This window comes from Apostichopus japonicus, chromosome 8 (assembly GCF_037975245.1).
Source record: "Apostichopus japonicus isolate 1M-3 chromosome 8, ASM3797524v1, whole genome shotgun sequence".
Classification (NCBI taxonomy): domain Eukaryota; kingdom Metazoa; phylum Echinodermata; class Holothuroidea; order Aspidochirotida; family Stichopodidae; genus Apostichopus; species Apostichopus japonicus.
The window spans coordinates 42,963,981-42,984,810 of record NC_092568.1 but is presented as its reverse complement, the minus strand read 5'-3'; the positions used below and the strand labels follow the sequence as shown (position 1 = coordinate 42,984,810).

General features: G+C 35.5%; 1 protein-coding gene across 4 annotated transcripts in view; it reads right to left on the bottom strand.

Annotated features, from left to right (window-relative positions):
* Positions 1–2,776: 2,776 nt before the first annotated feature.
* Positions 2,777–20,830, bottom strand: part of LOC139972107 (mitogen-activated protein kinase kinase kinase 9-like) — a 67,348-nt gene continuing 49,294 nt past the window's right edge. For 2 of the 4 annotated variants that reach the window (XM_071979043.1, XM_071979044.1), the window contains exons 6-11: positions 19,514–19,751; positions 19,047–19,151; positions 15,607–15,762; positions 13,423–14,064; positions 12,026–12,142; positions 2,777–10,930 (exon numbers count right to left, since the gene is read on the bottom strand). In XM_071979043.1, coding sequence (XP_071835144.1) covers positions 10,647–10,930; positions 12,026–12,142; positions 13,423–14,064; positions 15,607–15,762; positions 19,047–19,151; positions 19,514–19,751 — 1,542 coding nt within the window. In that variant the 3' untranslated portion in view covers positions 2,777–10,646. The remainder of the gene's footprint in view (positions 10,931–12,025; positions 12,143–13,422; positions 14,065–15,606; positions 15,763–19,046; positions 19,152–19,513; positions 19,752–20,830) is intronic. The other 2 variants (XR_011794584.1, XR_011794585.1) reach the window with 2 other exon arrangements.

Here is a 20,830-nt window from a genome sequence, read left to right as displayed (position 1 = left end):
AAGGTCACAGATAGGGCTATCCATCGATTATAACTGCCTGATTTCCATTTGACCTAAGGTGGTAGAAAAGCTGCTCGAATGTTGACGTCGGCGCTGGCGTCCTTGTTTAGGGTTATCATAGCTACTACCGGTGAAAAACACCTACTTTTGGGGGGACCTCAAAAACGTATAGACTATACCCCCTTCCAGAAGATTAATGCTACCGTATGAGTTGTCTACACGTAGCTACGACTCTCTTCTCTTTATTAACCTTAGACTGTACAAAATTCCAAAGGTTTTGTAAGTATTCCAGTGATCTACTGAATTTGACTGTTTTGCTTTTTTAAACAGCCTACGTTTCTTTTTCAGGAGTTTTGCCAGATCTCCATTTATCAGGGGCTCTTACCCATATTATTGGTCATTTTAGTGGGTATCGATTCTCTTACTGCAGCGGACCATAAATCAAGGAAGCCATTCCAGGATGACTCGACATGGTCGTTGATCACCATGTCCCAGGGTGCAATATGTAGTCGAGTATTTAAATGCTCAAAATCACACTTCTACTGATTGTTGGTTTCTTAGGGAGCTTGAATCTTTTCAAATGGACACTAACAGCATGGTGGTCACTTCCCACCGGATTATCAATTACACTAGTATTAGAAAACTCAGGAGCTGTTGTGAATAACAAATCAATCACTGAACCTTGACATGGGTTCAATGCCGAGGGACGAGTGATACCATCAATAAGTTGTTCAAAGCCACAGTCATAAGATATTGTTGATAGCTGTAGCAGGTTATTATTCATTTCACCAGCCCAGTCAATGTTAAAATCACCACCCAGTATAACACCACAATAGTTTGAGAAGTCAATCTAAGATAAACTGTCCTTCAGAAGTTCAAAAAATTCTTGGGTAGGATTTGGTGGTCTATAAAGAGTTCCAATTAACCATCTTCCATTATCAGTCGGGTCAGAAATTTCCACCCACAAAAGTTGACCAGATGAGTTAAGAATACAACCTGGGAGGAAGCAGCTCCTACACAGTGATTACAGAATGAGATGATTGGAGAATGTGGGTCTGAGCAGCTCCTACACAGTGATTGCAGAATGAAATGATTGGAGAATGTGGGCCTGAGCAGCTCCTACAGTGATTACAGAATGAGATCATTGGAGAATGTGGGTCTGAGCAGCTCCTACACAGTGATTACACCAATGAGATCATTGGAGAATGTGGGTCTGAGCAGATCCTCTAAATACAATAGAGGTCAGGAGGGAACATTGGATCCAATGTAGTTGTATGCAACTAACGCACAAACAGAGGAGTAGGGTAAATTGCATCTCACGGGGACTAAGCTCTATAAAACAGAGTTCTGGTATGGGTTCAGGTAAGAGTACTGGTATGAGTATGGTTCTGGTATGAGTACTGGTATGAGTATGGTTCTGGTATGAGTACTGGTATGAGTATGGTACTGGTATGAGTTCTGGTATGGGTTCTGGTATGAGTATGGTACTGGTGTGGGTACTGGTATGGGTTCTGGTATGAGTACTGGTATGAGTATGGTACTGGTAAGAGTACTGGTATGAGTATGGTTCTGGTATGAGTACTGGTATGAGTATAGTACTGGTATGAGTTCTGGTATGGGTTCTGGTATGAGTACTGGTATGAGTTCTGGTATAAGTACTGGTATGAGTATGGTACTGGTAGGAGTTCTGGTATGGGTTCTGGTATGAGTATGGTACTGGTGTGGGTACTGGTATGGGTTCTGGTAAGAGTACTGGTATGAGTATGGTTCTGGTATGAGTACTGGTATGAGTATGGTACTGGTATGAGTTCTGGTATGGGTTCTGGTATGAGTATGATACTGGTATGAGTTCTGGTATGGGTTCTGGTATGAGTATGGTACTGGTATGGGTTCTGGTATGAGTACTGGTATGAGTATGGTTCTGGTATGAGTACTGGTATGAGTATGGTACTGATATGGGATCTGGTATGAGTACTGGTATGAGTATGGTACTGGTATGAGTACTGGTATGAGTATGGTACTGGTATGGGATCTGGTATGAGTAATGGTATGAGTATGGTACTGGTATGAGTTCTGGTATGGGTTCTGGTATGAGTACTGGTATGAGTTCTGGTATGAGTACTGGTATGAGTATGGTACTGGTATGAGTTCTGGTATGGGTTCTGGTATGAGTATGGTACTGGTATGGGTACTGGTATGAGTATGGTTCTGGTATGAGTACTGGTATGAGTATGGTACTGGTATGGGTTCTGGTATGAGTACTGGTATGAGTATGGTTCTGGTATGAGTACTGGTATGAGTATGGTACTGGTATGGGTTCTGGTATGAGTACTGGTATGAGTATGGTTCTGGTATGAGTATGGTACTGGTATGAGTATGGTTCTGGTATGAGTAATGGTATGAGTATGGTACTGGTATGAGTTCTGGTATGGGTTCTGGTATGAGTACTGGTATGAGTATGGGTACTGGTGTGGGTTTTGGTATGAGTACTGGTATGAGTATGGTACTGGTATGAGTTCTGGTATGGGTTCTGGTATGGGTACTGGTATGAGTATGGTACTGGTATGAGTTCTAGTATGGGTTCTGGTATGAGTACTGGTATGGGATTTGGTTCCACTGTCGACATCGGTATCTCCTCCAACTAAAATAGTTCAGGATGGTGACCATCAGATACAATATGGACTACATCTTCTGATCTACATGCAGCAGTCATAACACTATACTAAAATAAATTTTAACAATTTGACAGTCAAAAAAAAAGAAAATGCAAAAATAGTTTGGTCATAAAAATTTAATGTTTAAGATTTTATGTTCACAATTATCGGCCTATTACATTAATCACCATGTAACAGTGTGTTGGCAGAATGTCTAGAAATACAAAATAAACACAAATATACAGACAGAAGCAAGACACCCCAATAACAATTACAATGCTACCAATATATATGAGACAGTCCAGGGATGGGCAAGGCTGCTATCTATGGAGAAGATACCGGATCCTGCTTAACTGTTCACTCATGAATCACACTTGTTGAACAGATTTGTAACTATTCCAAGTAGCTGGAATTTATCACATTTTAACAGCCTGGACAGAATGTTCCCAAGCAATGCATTCTGTGTTTGGAACTGAGCTCTGCATAGTAAATTACATGAGGACATGATGAAAGACTGCTCTCAGAATACAAGAACATGACCACACTAACACACAATGATGGCAAGTATTAATAATCTCTTCATATATTCTTATTCACAAAATTGTAAGTATTATCTTTAACTATTCTCAAATTCTAACATCTACAAACATTATCTACCTGAATACTGTTTACAAAATAGTTTACCTTGTGACAAAATAGTTGTGACTCTTAATTGTTGTTTCATACAAGGTCACTCCCATATCAATTACTGATTAATAATATATATTGAATGACAGGTTACCCCAAGACTGGAAATTACAAAATGTTTGTGCAATTTTTCCTCTGGCAAGGAACTAAGTTTCCAGAGTAATTATTTCCATGCTGGCAAACTGGAGGATATATTGGGAAACATCAATCAAGGAAAGCAAAACGTTAGACAGGTTTAAAGAGAAGGCAACAAGCTTTCTGCTTTACCCGCAATATCAGTAATCAAAGGAAAATATTTGGCGCAGTGAAGCTCCCATTTCAACCAACCCATGGTAGACCAAACCAAAGTCAGCAGTAACCACATTCGGGTAGAGGGGGGAGGGCTGTTAGGAAATGAATACAAACTAATTCCATTGGTAGATTACCTCTTAGAAGTACCATAGAAATATTAACTAAATATAATGAAAACAAGAAAACCCTTCATTATAGTTTAATACCTCTTTCAGTCCATAAATACATTCATTACCTTCCTTAACTCAAAAAAAAATAGAGAAAATTTAATGAGAACCTCATGAAAATTCTAGCTGAAATGGAAGTAAATTCTTTCAAAAATCTTAAAAGAAATTCAGGATTGGTCAATCTAACGGAATGATCTCTGAAAAAAGTACATCTATAATCGGAATGTAAAACAGCAAAGAAGAAGTGAAATGAATGTGTTAAGTACAGTCTCAATGGCTTTGCAATTTGGAAAAAATTAGTAATGATGATAACAGTCTTTTGTGTAGTATCCAAAATATCAACAAACCATACTTAATACCACAAAATGTTTTCACAGATGATAGCCAATCTTAGACCTCCTTGCATTGTTTGTAGTGGGGATATATTTTTACTAGGAGGAACATTCAAGGACTGGAACTCTTTGACCTTAAAGGTTCCATGGTGAGACTGTAGTAACAGCTACTACTACAGAATAACACCACAGTACATACATCTGAATTATTACATCAATCATTGGAACTGATTAATGTCATGTCTACACTCAAATATTTCATAATTATCTGCAAAACACCAACCCCATTTAACAGTCAGTTTGGCAGCTCTAGTATATTTTGAAATCCCAGACTAAAGTTAAACCAGTCACATATTGTTTAGTCTTCAACTTCACATTGATCACTAACCTGATATCTAGCCAAGAGCACACATGAGTCAGTAAGACATAACTAGTATGTAAGCCAAACCAAGACATGCCAGATAGAACAAGCCTGAATCTGTTAGACATACCTAGTATGTAAACCAAACCAAGACATGCAAGATACAGCACACATGAGTCTGTTAGACATACCTAGTATGTAAACCAAACAAAGACATGCGAGATAGAACAGGCCTGAATCTGTTAGACATACCTAGTATGTAAACCAAACCAAGACATGCAAGATACAGCACACATGAGTCTGTAAGACATACCTAGTATGTAAACCAATCTAAGAATCTTCAGAAGCAACAAGATGTTATTACACATTTGGACATTCTCTCTCCATCTGAAGTTAAAACTATTGATAAAAGTTCAATTATAAATTATGCATCACAAGGACACAGTCATACTGAAAATATGTGTATCCCAGGGATAGAGTCTTAAAGGAAGAATTTAGCAGAATGTTTAGTTTGATATGTCATAGTCCAAGGGTAGTCCAAGAACATACTTGAAAGATGGTGATATTTCTATAGCTATTCCAGTTTTCAATTTATTTGCATTTAAAGTATATAAAAATATCTGCAATGCTCCTTTAAGGCTATATTGATGATTATGACATCCGGTCACAAATGTTAATTTTCATATCATTTAATGTAATGTTTTTCGAGTTCTTATAACTCAAGGAAAGTATGTTCCTTATACTTTGTATAAACCACTGAGCATGAATGAATTGATGTCATTCAACAACATTTGTCTCTGAAGAATGTGTAGTATATTGCAAATATGTCATTTTAGAATTTAGGAGTCTTAGGTTTTCCCACTGAATTTTGTGTTGCATCTGAGGAACTTCCCTAATGGTCTTTTCATCAGAATATGAAGTCCAGTCACTACCATTGATATCCTAACTTGTTAAAAGGAACATTGCTCAAAATTAAACATTTTATACAAATACATGCTAGAACAATAGTATTGTTTTTTAATAGTTTACAGCATATCAAACTTAATGTTGTGCCTAAAGTTATCCTTTAACGACAGAAGTACTTCTTTCTATTACTGTTAAATTTTCTTCAATGTTTGGCTAAACTGACATGGCAGGTTCTTACAATATAATATAACTGGACAAAATTTATTATATATAGTTCATGAGCAAATCTTTCATCAGATCCAATTCTGCAGTATCAGCATGTTTCCAGCCTGTCTTCTGTAGTACTATGATGTAACAGGTTGATATTAATTAATACGGCTACAAGTACCTCTTATACATGATACCAGATCAATTCCTTAGTATGAATAACAATGACATTACTAACAATAGAATACACAAATTCAACCCTGAATACACAATTCCACTCTCCTCTCTAACCCTCTCTGATAGTACCCTAATTGAGTACGTTAATCCCATTATATGATATACTGTCTCCTAACCTACACTATGTATAAATTACCTCTCCTCTCTAACCCTCTCTGATAGTACCCTAATTGAGTACATTAATCCCATTATATGATATACTGTCTGCTAACCTACACTATGTATAAATTACCTCTCCTCTCTAACCCTCTCTGATAGTACCCTAATTGAGTACGTTAATCCCATTATATGATATACTGTCTGCTGACCTACACTATGTATAAATTACAAGTCACATACATCCAATCTGCTGAATGGCCAACATCTATACAGACCAGCACAGAGGAACTGTAATGCAGGTTTTATCATCTCAAACTATATTTGAAAATTGTCGGACCAGCCAACAGTGATTACATATGCTCTAATGTTTGCTTAATAAAATTAACATGAAAATATAATGAAATTATATGACTGAAAAAATGATGAAATATATTACAAACAAATATATCATTTTCATACATACACAATAGAAAGAGATGATGAATACAATAGATAAATTAACTTCTTGGTTTCTCTGAATCGCAACATCATACTTTAAAGCAGTACCAGCAACAACAAAAATAAATAAATAAATATTCAAAACTTTCATATTCCAATCTATGTTAAATTCTCTTAGCTTTAAGTTACTTTGCCAAATCACACAATCCCCTTACCTCATGGTACAACTCTTTATATTAAATCTCTTGAATCATACACTCACCTGATCATAAAAATACAAGTATCAGCCTGACATTTATGTTCAGATTCTTGACCCTCAAATAAGATATTGTTCTGAAGTCTCTCAGTGTATATCAGATACATCCCATAACTATGATCATGTATTCAAATTAAACCACCACAGGCACAGAGACTACAGTTCTTATAAAACAAGGATGGTATCAAATCTTTCATTTTTTGCTGATCCATGAGGGGAGCTAGCATCTGATCATAAAGCAGTCTGTGATTCACAAAATAGGAACTCAAGTGATAAAATATACCACAACTGACAACTTATGTTGCTACGAATGTAATATACCATCATGCATATGCATTTGTAGATGTGTGTTACATAATGCCGTGCATTTATAGATGGATGTAATACAAGATCATGCATATGTATATTTTGATGGGTATAACATGCATGATGAATATGTATTTAAGATGAATGTAACATACATCATGCATATGCATTTATAGAAGGGTACAACATACCATCATGTATATGCATCAGTAGTAGTCTTTGTGCTATAAACAAACACCAATAGAAGGAAGAATATAACATCTTCTGTCTGTTATACCTCCATGCAGTAAAAATAAATCCAGGTTCAATCTATGATCATGTAAGTGACAACATATTAACAGAGGAAATCAACATAAGCATCTCAAAAAACCATTAACAATAAGTAGTATCACTGGCATAAACAACCAGTCTTTTTATCCAACCATCTTATAACATCTGCAGTTTTAACCAATGAGCTCCCTGAAAGTGCAACCGCATTATTGAATACAAACAGTAAAACATACACTAAAATCATAGCAAATTTGAAGTTTGTTAGTGACAGCAACATGCATAGCACACATTGAATATGGCATTTAAAAACTGTTCTGCCACTTGTGATGTTGACGTGAGGACTTAGTGGGAATTAACAGAATATAAGCCAATCAACTAAAATTCGAGTAGTTCTCTTATGCAATCCAGTACTGAATTAAAGCTTGTTATGAAAAACTGCTCCTGATTAAGTGAGTATTTTAATCTTGTAATGTCAATCTTATATAAAATATTTTCCCCAAGAAATAAATGGCATATGATGGCTGAATAACCTGATGCCCATAGATAAAATACTTTATTACATCACAAGTGAGATGTCGAATGATTAATTTGTACTGAGTATATGTGCACATTAAAGTCCTTCATTTAAAAAATCACGATGTACAATAGCTTATCCAGAAACATGACACCAACTGGCATTCAGAGGCAATATCTGTTAACTGGAGACAGAGCATTTAATGTGTTTTGTGTTCTTTTAATAATTTGTATGCCAAGCAACAGATGGTCTATTCCATTCATAGATATGTCTCATTAGGTTTTAAATTATCTCCATCATTGATTTTAATGTTAAAGTAAAGTATCTCAAATGAGAACTGCACCACCTGGCTAGCTACTAACATAGCCGACAAGTTGATTTAGTTCAAAGCTACGCATTATCTGCATGCATTATCTGTATCGACCAATAGTGGTCAAATATTTCGTATTGGATTTACATCAGCTTCTGGTACTTGTCAATCGCTATTGTTTCACAAACATTTGTTATTTTTTAAAAGCTAACCTCATACAGTAAGCCTGAGAGCAATTAACATGCCAACTTTGTGTAAATGTTGCTTAAAGGGCTTCAAAACATGCTACGCTGGCCATTTCCTCCAGTGGCTTAAGGTTTGCTAAAGTATGACAACTTATGGTACCTTAACTGACCAAAGACAGTATAACCCAGCCTAATGTTATTAACTTGTGTAACAGCAGTTCTACAGACACCACAAAGTAGTGCTTTGCTAAGTATTCCTTAAATACCATAAAGTTACGCATATGTTATTACTTAAGTATTCCTTAAATATCGTAAGGTTTACACTTATGTTATGATTACGTAACAAAATGGACATTCCACAGGATATATTCAACATGTTTTCCAGCCAGTTTGAGGTTCAAACAGTAATTATGGTTGTAAAGAATGAATACATACTAAAGTTTTCGGGAAGATAACACAAAATGAAAACATTCCCAGCCTTCTTTGTTCAACACTATGACATACATGGATTTGATTAAACCTGGCAGTGACCTGGGTGAACTTGAAGCAACTTAAACTGACATGCTCTGGTTTTTTCCAACGATCAGTCTCGATGGGAGTTAACTGTAATATGCTTTGTGTATGTTTCCATGTGTGGAGTGATAACGTAGCCGGCTTTTCTGTTAGGAAAATACAGTAGTTAAAGGGAAGCATTTGAATTGATAACTTGAAATTTGGCAATCGTTTTTGGATTTCATTTTAGTCTCATGTCATCCATTCATTACTGTTCAAGTAAAAAAGTTCTGTTGATCACTGATCTCATGTTATAGTTTGCCAATGGTGCTTCAACTAATGTTACTCAAGTCAAATTGTCAATCTCGCACAACTCATGTTGCCATGATGCTTATGATGTTGGTGCATGTTTAAACTTAGCCTCACTTCATCTTTTGACATCTCAATGACTATCAAAGTATGACTATCAAAGCAAATAGGGTTTGTGTCTCACACTCTCAATACTGATTATGTATGAAGACTTTGGACTACTGTATCACTGCATTGCCTATCTGAATGAGACCAAGCATTTTGGCATGATAAACACAGTCTACTGTACATAACAATACACACCTCCACCAAAGACAATAGGGGTCTTGTACTAAATGTCATGCATCCACACACCAAGTATGAGAAGTATCCATGATTCCTTCTTTTGAGATATCATGTTTAAACAGTTACCAGAGTTTGCCCTCTTGTGACCTCAAATGAATTTGACCTATGCCAACAACAACAGTATTCTTGTACTCAATATGACAAATCCATATACTGTACCATGTATGAAAAAAATCAAGGATTTCTAGCATGAGATATCATGTTTAAAAGATTTTCAGTTGGACTGCTGGTGACCCAGATGACCTTTTACCTCCACCAAAAAGAATCAGTTCTTCTATTCAATAAAACACATCCACATGATAATTATGAGAAGTATCCATCACCTCCTATCTTGAGATATCCTGTTTACGAGGATTTCAGTGTTTGACATGTGGTAACCTCAGATGACCTTTGACCTCCACGAAACTACATGTTTCGTGTCCTCAATGTGACACATCCACATGCTAAGTATGACAGATATCAATGCTTCCTCTCTTGAGATATAGTGATTTAAAGGATTTCAGTGTTTGACTTCTGGTCAACTCAAATGACCTTCACCAAAAGCCATATAGATTTTCTACTAACTCTAATGCACCCATATACCAATTAAAACTAGTACCCATGCTTCCTAACGTGAGATATCAAGTTTTACAGGGTTTCAGTTTGACCCCAGTTTGATCTCAGATGACCTTTCACCTCCATCAAAAACAATAAGGTTCTTCTACTTGATATGGGGCATCTACATGCAAAGCATGAAAAGTATCCATGATTCCTATCTTGAGATATTGTGTTACAAGCTGGACGTTACTCACACATACACACACCATCATGACTGCATAGGTTTCTCTTGTTATCGAAACCAAAAGCGATAGTAACAATATCAATACAACATTACCTAAGACTGAACCCACCTAGCTACCTATGAATATATCCTAAAGATCTGCTTGGTTCTGAGGAATTTCTTGTTAAAAATGAATTTACCTTGCTAGCCAAGGATGCAACCTCAAGCTCTGTTTGATATATATATATATATATATATATATATATATATATATATATATATATATATATATATATATATATATTGAAGAAAATACCTTGTTCACACTGTACCACCTAGCAATTTAAGAATATATCATAAAAAGGGGCTAAGTTGAGAAGAATTCCTTGCTAGAACTGTAACATGTTGCTAGCTAAGGATGCAGTGATGTGTTTTGTTCATGATAAGAGGATTCCTTGCTAGAACATCTATACCACCTAGCTAGCCATACATGTAGCCTTAAGATCTGTTTTGAACATAGCTAGAGGAATTCCTTGTGAGGATTATACTGTCTAGCTGTCTGAGGTTGCATTGAGGCTGATGGGTCCATTCTCTGGAGGTTGTCATCATCTAGTAGGGATGATGATGAAGGGCTGGGATACTGGTATGTTGAGTGTGTCACAATATAAGGAGGACTTGTTGATGACAAAGCAGGACTCCTGGTGATGGAAGTTTTACGATGATGCGGAGAACGCTTAGGAGACTGGTGGTAAAATCGAGGACTGATGACTGAAGATGGTGAGGAGGTGGAGGCATTGTTGTTTCCTGAAATAAAACATTGCAATTCATTATTTAAGTCTACGATGTTTTATTTGGAAATCCTTCTGTACAGACATGTTGCATTACATCAGTTATAGCTATTTCCATCAACAATTTTCAGAGGCAGATTACACAACATGCAAAATGCACAAATCAAAATATGAGTTCACTTTGGGATAACAATGAAATATGGACTTACTGATTGCACAAAAGACAAGAACATAATATCACACAGAAATGTCTAGTTTGAACACACACAAATTAAATGGCTCACATTACTTGCTACCACCTTCCCAAACCCCGACAACCATCCCCCACCATTTCCTCTTCCCCACCCTTTCCCGACCCTCATGTCCCCACCCCCAATATTGCTGGATTTGTATGCCAGAACATAAAAAGCACCTGTCTGGATGACACAATTACCATTATAAATGTCTGGTACACTTCACAATGTGACAACTTATTTTTCTCCTTGTGCATTATTCCTTAACAACAATTGGAGAATTCATTCTCATTCAAAATGGTACAGTCAGTTTGCCAATAAACCTCATCACTTCAGCCAAACTTTTTATGGAAGTTATGCTGAAATTCTGTGAATCTGTTACTAAACTGAGTGCTGAGATATTAGCTTGATGAGTAATCATATCTAAACAGTTTGGAAACAGTACACCATTTGCAAGAATACCTGCAACACCCGAAGAGGAGTGGGGAATCTCCCAGCAATTATTTACCATATCAAGGAAGTGGAACAACATGTGCTAAGTTCAGTTCTTGAGACATATTTTAGCACATCTTGACCTCTGCTGACATCAAATGACTTTTAACCCTACCTAACACTATATTCATATATTAAATATGATGACTGTCTTGACATGGTCTTTCCCAGCTGGCATACATGAACACATACATATGCAAACCTGAATGCATGGAGCATATGCCTGCCTGAGGCAAACTACAAATATGATTTCTTATGAGGCCACAAATTGGAGTTCAGATAGATGTTCTACTTGCTGTAAGGAGGATCATAAATTTCAATATGCGTCAAGAAATGTCAATGGCCAGAGTGATGACCTCTGACCTCCCGAGAATGAAAATACTCACGAACAAGTGGATCATCAACAGTCTGGTATGTATGTTGAGGAGTCTGCAAATGCCTGGCTGCTGGTCGTGGTCTTGATATGTCCAAAGTCTGAGGTCTCTCTGGGTGCTCTTGGTCATCTGTTAACCAAATCATACTTGTAACTTTTAACATACTACAAACAGGAGGTTCAGCTATTAACCAGCAAAGTTATCAATTACATAATTTATCATCAAACTGAGGTGTCAATGAAGCCTCGGCAACTCCCATAATGATCCATCCACTTCTCTTACACCATAATTCATCTGCAACTACTTGCTACATTTAATTTCATTTACAATGCATGATGGTTAAAAGTACTTCATAAATCAATGGAGAATGACATCTTGAAACCCACTTGATCCATCTATCTATTTGAACACATTGTGACAATTATACTAAATTATTTTTCAGAGGCTTGAAACTATATTACTGCGGATGACATCTTGACACTACTTGACTTTTATAAATTATAACATCGTAACATTGCTCTCTCCATCTAATAATTTTACGATGTAATACAACTGGAATTTATAGAGCATGATATCTTGATACTTCGTGATCCTGCAATTAAATTAATATAACAGGACATCTCTAAACTAAATCAAATACTACTTGTCCCATACATTTATATTATAGAGTATGATATTCAGAAAATAATTGATCCATGCATTATTTTATAAGCTGTGATATTCAGAAACTTCTAGTCCCATACAATATATTTTATTGAGTGTGATATTCAGAACCTAATAGATCCATATTTTATTGAGTGTGATATTCAGAAACTCATTAATCCATATATTATTCTATTGAGTGTGATATTCAGAAACTACATGTCCCATACATTTATTTTATTGAGTGTGATATTCGGAAACTAATTGATTCATACATTTATTTTATAGAGTGTGATAATCGGGATCGGATCCATACATTATTTTATAGAGTGCAATAATTTGAAAATAATTGATCCATACAATATTTTATAGACTTTGATATTAAGAAACTTCTTGTCCCATACATATATTTTACAGAGTGTGATATTCAGAACTTAATTGATCCATACAATTTTTCATTGACTGTGATATTCCAAAACTACTTGTCCCATACATATGGGTTACCCCCCTACCACATAAGAGATCCATACAAGATTCTCCTGAGATTGTCTTTACAAGGTTTCTACATTTTGACATATTGACCTTAAATGACCTTCAATCATTACTAACCACATTAGGGTTTTGCACTTATTGAGGCATCCTCTTACCAAATTCCCTTTCATGGGATATCATGCTTACAAGCCATACACATGCTTACAAGCCATGCCACACACATTGATTTACTGATTGCATCACAAACAGCAATTAGAGAGATTCAAGAAACTCACATGGCACTCTTCTAGGTGACTGCTCTGTGCTATTGGGTCTGTGGGTGGGGCTGGACCAAGGATCCAAATCACCAGCAGAGAAGACTGATGACGGAGATGAACTATCTGAAGGTGTTCGCTTGTGCATCATTGTATCCAGTGAATCATCTGCTGAGGCAGTCCTTCTGTGAGACGTTTTATTAATTAAGGTCCAATTTGATCCAGATGAACTTGGAATAAAATCTTGAGCTCGGTCATGAGAACTCCGCCTCCTTTGAGAGTTATGGCAGTTTGTTTCATTAGATCTTTTAGGCTGCTTCTTTGTTTTTGAAGGAGACAACTGAATCAAGTTGGTGGTTGATGTCATCTCATCCACTGAGACACCATTATTCCATTCACTTTCAAAGGGAGATGAAACATCTGTCTGAGAAGAAGAATGCTGTCTGTTAAATTCAGATCTACGATGCTCTACTTCACCACTTCTAACAATGTCCAAATTAAATTGGCGTATGTCACACCCTGCTGCAACTGCAGCCAAAATGGTAGCTGCACCACATAAACCAACATTTGTTCGATTCTTTATGGTTTCAGGTTCATCTGTCCTTCTGTCTTGTGGCGAGGGTCCAACATCTATCCAGTCTGGCCGGGGAAATCGATAATGCTCTGCATAGAGAAAAATTTTAAGACACCATTAAATGTTTATAAATTTCCATGAATTACAGTCTTAACGTTTAATTTCATGTAAAAATGCTTGCACAGTGTTTTTGTTTGGTCTACTATTTATAGTTTGTTTTGTGAACATGTCTTTATTGAAATGAACAAATAAAATACTCCAGGATACACAATTTAAGCACACTTAAGTAATAATAATAATACTTATTTATATAGCTCATTATACCGACGATCTCAATGTGCTTTACAAGAAAAAAATTAGTACAAAAATACAGCATAGTAAAACAAAATCTTGAAGATACATGAAAGGATCAAAACAGTTACAAGCCGCCTTTTCAATCAGTTTTCCAAGGAATTAGAGATTGGACGATAGTTTTGAAGAATTTCAGAGTCTAGAGATGATTTGTTGATGATAGAAAGTGTTACTATGGTGGATTTTAAGAATGATGGGATGGTACCAGAGCTTAGTGAAAAATTAATAATCTTCAATAAAACTGGCAGAAGCTCATCAAGACATTCCTTCAGGATCAAGGATCAGTTGAGCACGACGTGGTTTGCATCTGTAGGATCATTTAACATACTTCTTCATCATGTGAGTGTGTACATGTGCTGGTGATCATTTAACATACTTCTTCATCATGTGAGTGTGTACATGTGCTGGTGATCATTTAACATACTTCTTCATCATGTGAGTGTGTACATGTGCTGGTGATCATTTAACATACTTCTTCATCATGTGAGTGTGTACATGTGCTGGTGATCATTTAACATACTTCTTCATCATGTGAGTGTGTACATGTGCTGGTGATCATTTAACATACTTCTTTATCATGTGAGTGTGTACATGTGCTGGTGATCATTTAACATACTTCTTCATCATGTGAGTGTGTACATGTGCTGGTGATCATTTAACATACTTCTTCATCATGTGAGTGTGTACATGTGCTGGTGATCATTTAACATACTTCTTTATCATGTGAGTGTGTACATGTGCTGGTGATCATTTAACATACTTCTTCATCATGTGAGTGTGTACATGTGCTGGTGATCATTTAACATACTTCTTCATCATGTGAGTGTGTACATGTGCTGGTGATCATTTAACATACTTCTTCATCATGTGAGTGTGTACATGTGCTGGTGACAAGGGGATTTGGGTCCGTAGGTGATGTACTTATCTCTGTGTATGCCCTTGAAAGAAGTAGTTACTTAGTACTCTCAAGTAAAGTTTTACAAACACTGGATAACACTAACATAGCATTATCTTAACCATGTGAGTCAGTATGTGTGTAAAACATTCAAGGGAGAATTTGACATTATTTCCAGAGAAAGATATAAGGAATAGTGATAAAATAGAAATAGTACGAAACATTTCCCTCCCATAATCATAGCCATTGTGAGAGATTGGGAATAGAAGGTATGGTTGGTGCAAAGGCTAAAAGATTACAACCATATTTATGCTAAAATATTACAGCCATATTTATGAAATAATGAAGTACATTAAGGAAATCAAACAAAACATGAGATTGTTACCATCAGGCTCGGAAAATCCTTCATGGTTAGTTGGTGATGGTGTTAAGTAACCTGAAAATTTCTTGCCAGTGGCAGCTGACATGGTGTGTGGCTTTAGAGCACTGGTCCTGTGCTTCCTCTGTAGAGAGCTGGGACCCCACGTCTTACCCTTTGGAACTGCACAAAATATGATTAATGATATCCATATTATCACAAGAATACTTTATTTTACTGGTTTGTCATAGTTTAATTATACAATAAGGCTTTGTTGCTGAGCTAGATATGTACTGAGTAGAGATAACTGCTTTATTTAACAAAAGTTGAACAAACCAAGAACCATACAAATCTAGTGTCATTTCTAGTGCTATAATGTGTTTGCACTATATTCAATAACAACAAAATACTAAACCAAGAAACCATACAAATCTAGTGTCATTTCTAGTGCTATAGTGTGTTTGCACTATATTCAATAACAACAAAATACTAAACCAAGAAACCATACAAATCTAGTGTCATTTTTAGTGCTATAGTGTTTGCACTATATTCAAATAAAAGATTTAACAAACCATGAAACCATACAAATCTAGTGTCATTTTTAGTGCTATAGTGTGTTTGCGCTATATTCAATAACAACAAAATACTAAACCATGAAACCATACAAATCTAGTGTCATTTCGAGTGCTAAAATGTGTTTACATTTTATACAACTAATAAATTAACAAACCAAGAAACTATACAAAATCTAGTGTCATTTCTAGTGCTATAGTGTGTTTGCGCTATATTCAACAAAAACAAAATACTAAACCAAGAAACCATACAAATCTAGTGTCATTTCTAGTGCTAAAATATGTTTACATTTTATACAACTAATAAATTAAAAAACCAAGAAGCCATACAAATAAAGTGTCATTTCTAGTGTTGTAGTGTGTTTGCACTATATTCAACACAAAAATACTAAACCAAGAAACCATACAAATCTAGTGTCTTTTCTAGTGCTAAAATGTGTTTACATTTTATACAACTAATAAATTAACAAACCAAGAAACCATACAAATCTAGTGTCATTTCTAGTGCTGTAGTGTGTTTGCGCTATATTCAATAACAACAAAATACTAAACCAAGAAACCATACAAATCTAGTGTCTTTTCTAGTGCTAAAATGTGTTTACATTTTATACAACTAATAAATTAACAAACCAAGAAACTATACAAAATCTAGTGTCATTTCTAGTGCTGTAGTGTGTTTGCGCTATATTCAATAACAACAAAATACTAAACCAAGAAACCATACAAATCTAGTGTCTTTTCTAGTGCTAAAATGTGTTTACATTTTATACAACTAATAAATTAACAAACCAAGAAACTATACAAAATCTAGTGTCATTTCTAGTGCTATAGTGTGTTTGCGCTATATTCAACAAAAACAAAATACTAAACCAAGAAACCATACAAATCTAGTGTCATTTCTAGTGCTAAAATATGTTTACATTTTATACAACTAATAAATTAAAAAACCAAGAAGCCATACAAATAAAGTGTCATTTCTAGTGTTGTAGTGTGTTTGCACTATATTCAACACAAAAATACTAAACCAAGAAACCATACAAATCTAGTGTCTTTTCTAGTGCTAAAATGTGTTTACATTTTATACAACTAATAAATTAACAAACCAAGAAACTATACAAAATCTAGTGTCATTTCTAGTGCTATAGTGTGTTTGCGCTATATTCAACAAAAACAAAATACTAAACCAAGAAACCATACAAATCTAGTGTCATTTCTAGTGCTAAAATATGTTTACATTTTATACAACTAATAAATTAAAAAACCAAGAAGCCATACAAATTAAGTGTCATTTCTAGTGCTGTAGTGTGTTTGCACTATATTCAACACAAAAATACTAAACCAAGAAACCATACAAATCTAGTGTCTTTTCTAGTGCTAAAATGTGTTTACATTTTATACAACTAATAAATTAACAAACTAAGAAACCATACAAATCTAGTGTCTTTTCTAGTGCTAAAATGTGTTTACATTTTATACAACTAATAAATTAACAAACCAAGAAACCATACAAATCTAGTGTCTTTTCTAGTGCTAAAATGTGTTTACATTTTATACAACTAATAAATTAACAAACCAAGAAACTATACAAAATCTACTGTCATTTCTAGTGCTATAGTGTGTTTGCACTATATTCGACCCAATAAATTAGAAACAATAGACTGACAGAAGTAGCTACGGCAGACATCAAATATATGCTGGATTTCTGAAAATGTTGTTTTAGTGTGTTAAGAAGAAACCTAAACACCATCGATGCAATTTACTACATCTCTAATAGATTCTTCAACACAAACTACAAAAGTCTATATAAGAAGAGATGACTGTTGATGTAATATGCAACAGCAATCTTTAGGTAAAATAGTCAGGTATATACCTGTAAACCTCACTTTCCAATATTACACAAAGAAATGTCCATATTTAGATACAATGTCACCTAGCAACAGCATCGACAATGGATGTATACACAATGTGAAATGACAAATCAATCACAAAATATAACTTGTACCAATGCAAGCCAATCTTTAAGCAATCAGCTAACCTTTATGAAAAATTGGGACAATTCTAAGAATGAAAATGTAGATAAGAAGAAAGTGGCAAAACAGACAGAAAATGCAGGACATAAGTTGGATTGCAACTGACATTATTCATGCCCATACTGATAAATGATATATGTTAAACCAGAAAGCCAGTAGGCTCTGTGATTTCTTGCCATAGTATGACCTTTGATCCCAGCCAAAAACAATAGCAACCGAGAACTCAATATGGTGCATCTACATACAAAGTTTAAAGACCATCCAACTTCAGGAAATTGAGTTGTATTGACAACTTTACACAGTTTTTAACCTGTGGGGACCTAGTATGACCTTTGACCACAACCAAAAACAATAGCAACAGAGAACTCACTATGAGGCATTTATATACAAAGTTTGCAGTCCATCCACTTTTAGAATATTGAGTTACTGTGTTTACAATCCAAGGCATCACATAAACACACACTTACACACGCACGAATACACACGGCATCATGAACGCAATGTCTTTGCTTTCAGCAATGAAATAGGATAACATAACAAACTTAATATTTACATTGCGCTTAATTGGCACCTACGGTGAAACAGAATCAGTATTTCCTATAATGTTTAACTTTCATAACCACAAAAGTGAAATATAACTGAAATGTCTGAAAAGGGTTGTAGAATCAAGCTCTTGATTTGATAATATTTACAGATTAACATGTGTGATTAACATCACAGATACACTGTGTGTTATATTCAGCATACATATCCATGTACAAGTATCTTGTATTCATACTTTCACTGCAGATCAGGGGCATGTGTTAACCAACTTATACTGACTTTGCACACCAGAGACAAGCTCGGTGTGTAATTTTTGACTTACAGGTCAAAACCCTGAGATTTGGAAGAGGACTTTTTGGTGGACTCTCTGGACTATGTGGCGACCTGGCATTTTTGCGATCTGTCACGCTTATCTGGTGTTGAAAATCTGGAAGACAGGGATAGAGATGCCTTTATTGCATTACACAAAATTAGATTCTTAAAAATCTTTCATAATACTCACCTGAGTATTAAAGTTGATCATAACACTATGTTTTGTTCTGATCTCTTTGTGATTGTTAAAGAATATTACCTGAATATGAAACTTCATAAGTGAACAAAGTAGTTATTGATCTTGTTGCAACTGAGCCTTTACTGAGTATAACAGTTTTAAATAGTACCATGCAGTGATATAGTTTACTGATCTCTTTCCAACTGAACCTTAAATGAATAAGATGTATTTGCTACCATGTGGTGTACTGATCTCTTTGCCACTGAGCCTTAAGTGAATACACTATGTATCTATAATACCATGTGGTGTACTGATTTCTTTGCCACTGAGCCTTGTTCTCCCCTTGACAAAGTGATTTCTTCTTTTCTTTGGGACAGGCCTGGCAGCTTGTTGGTTCTGTATGAGCAGCATGACTTCCCTCCTGACTATCTCCAGCTCTCTGTTTGCGAGTTCTTTGGCTCTGAGATTCAGCAAGTCTTCCTTCTCCCTCTGCCAGTTGGCTGCTTTCCTCAGCTCCTCCTCTCTGCTGCGCAACTCCTGAATAAAGGAACAAAGATCATTACTGAATGATGATAACCTGAACTCCAAACTTAGCTTCAGTATAAACGGTGATCAAGTCAAAAGTGCTAGACAGTTGGCAGGTTTCATCAAGTTTTCTCTTTCATTTCCTATAGATGCATAATCTTGTGCTGGGGAAACTTATGCAATTTGTCTGGCCATTACAGTGACATAAATGACTAAACACAAAAGACACAAATAGATCACTAAAAGAGTTCTGTGTTTGTGAACATAACCAAATAGAATCTTATAACTGCTACATCACAAAAAAGATGATCAAATTCCAGGTAATTTTACTCTAAAGACTTTTTCATGAAGATGCATTAATGCATTTTACAAGAAATGCTATAACAATGCCCTGACGTCTTAATATTTCATCCTTGAAGAAAAAACTCAAGGTTCTCTGGTAAATATTAATGCAGGCTCAAGGTTTGCTTCTTGTTTCAGCTGACTTGACAACTTCTATGCAAACACATTTCCTCCAATTTTGTCTGATCGATAAAGAAAATTGCAATAGGATTGTAAAACTCAGAAAGTACAAGTATGGTCAGCAATCACATCACATCTAAGAACCCAGATCATCAAGCATACAACACAGGCCCTGACTCATTCTATCTCTAATGTAAGGATTCACTTTGTTAAAGCATTCACATGGTTGTCTCAAAGAGGTAACATTGATCTAAGCTTACTTTGTTTCTAATAATGATAATAATAATCAGGCAGTTCATTTTACAATGCTTAAGCCACCACTAATGTGGGAGAAGCCTGCAAGGGCTTACAACTTTCATGTGGCTTCCAATTCAACATTTTAACTCAAACTTGTAATCTTTTCAATTTAGAAAGTGTTTTCAGATGAGAACACTGTAGATTGCTCTTGGGTGAAAACCCAATTTATGACCTGACCAGAGATCGAACCCTGAACCTCCTGATTGCTAATCCTCATTGCTTCAAATGCCACTGCCTTTATCCACTCGGCCACAGCACCAGTATGATACATTCAGAATTATCTTCCAGATCAATCCTGGAGTCCTGGATTTCAAAATGAGCAACAACTCCTT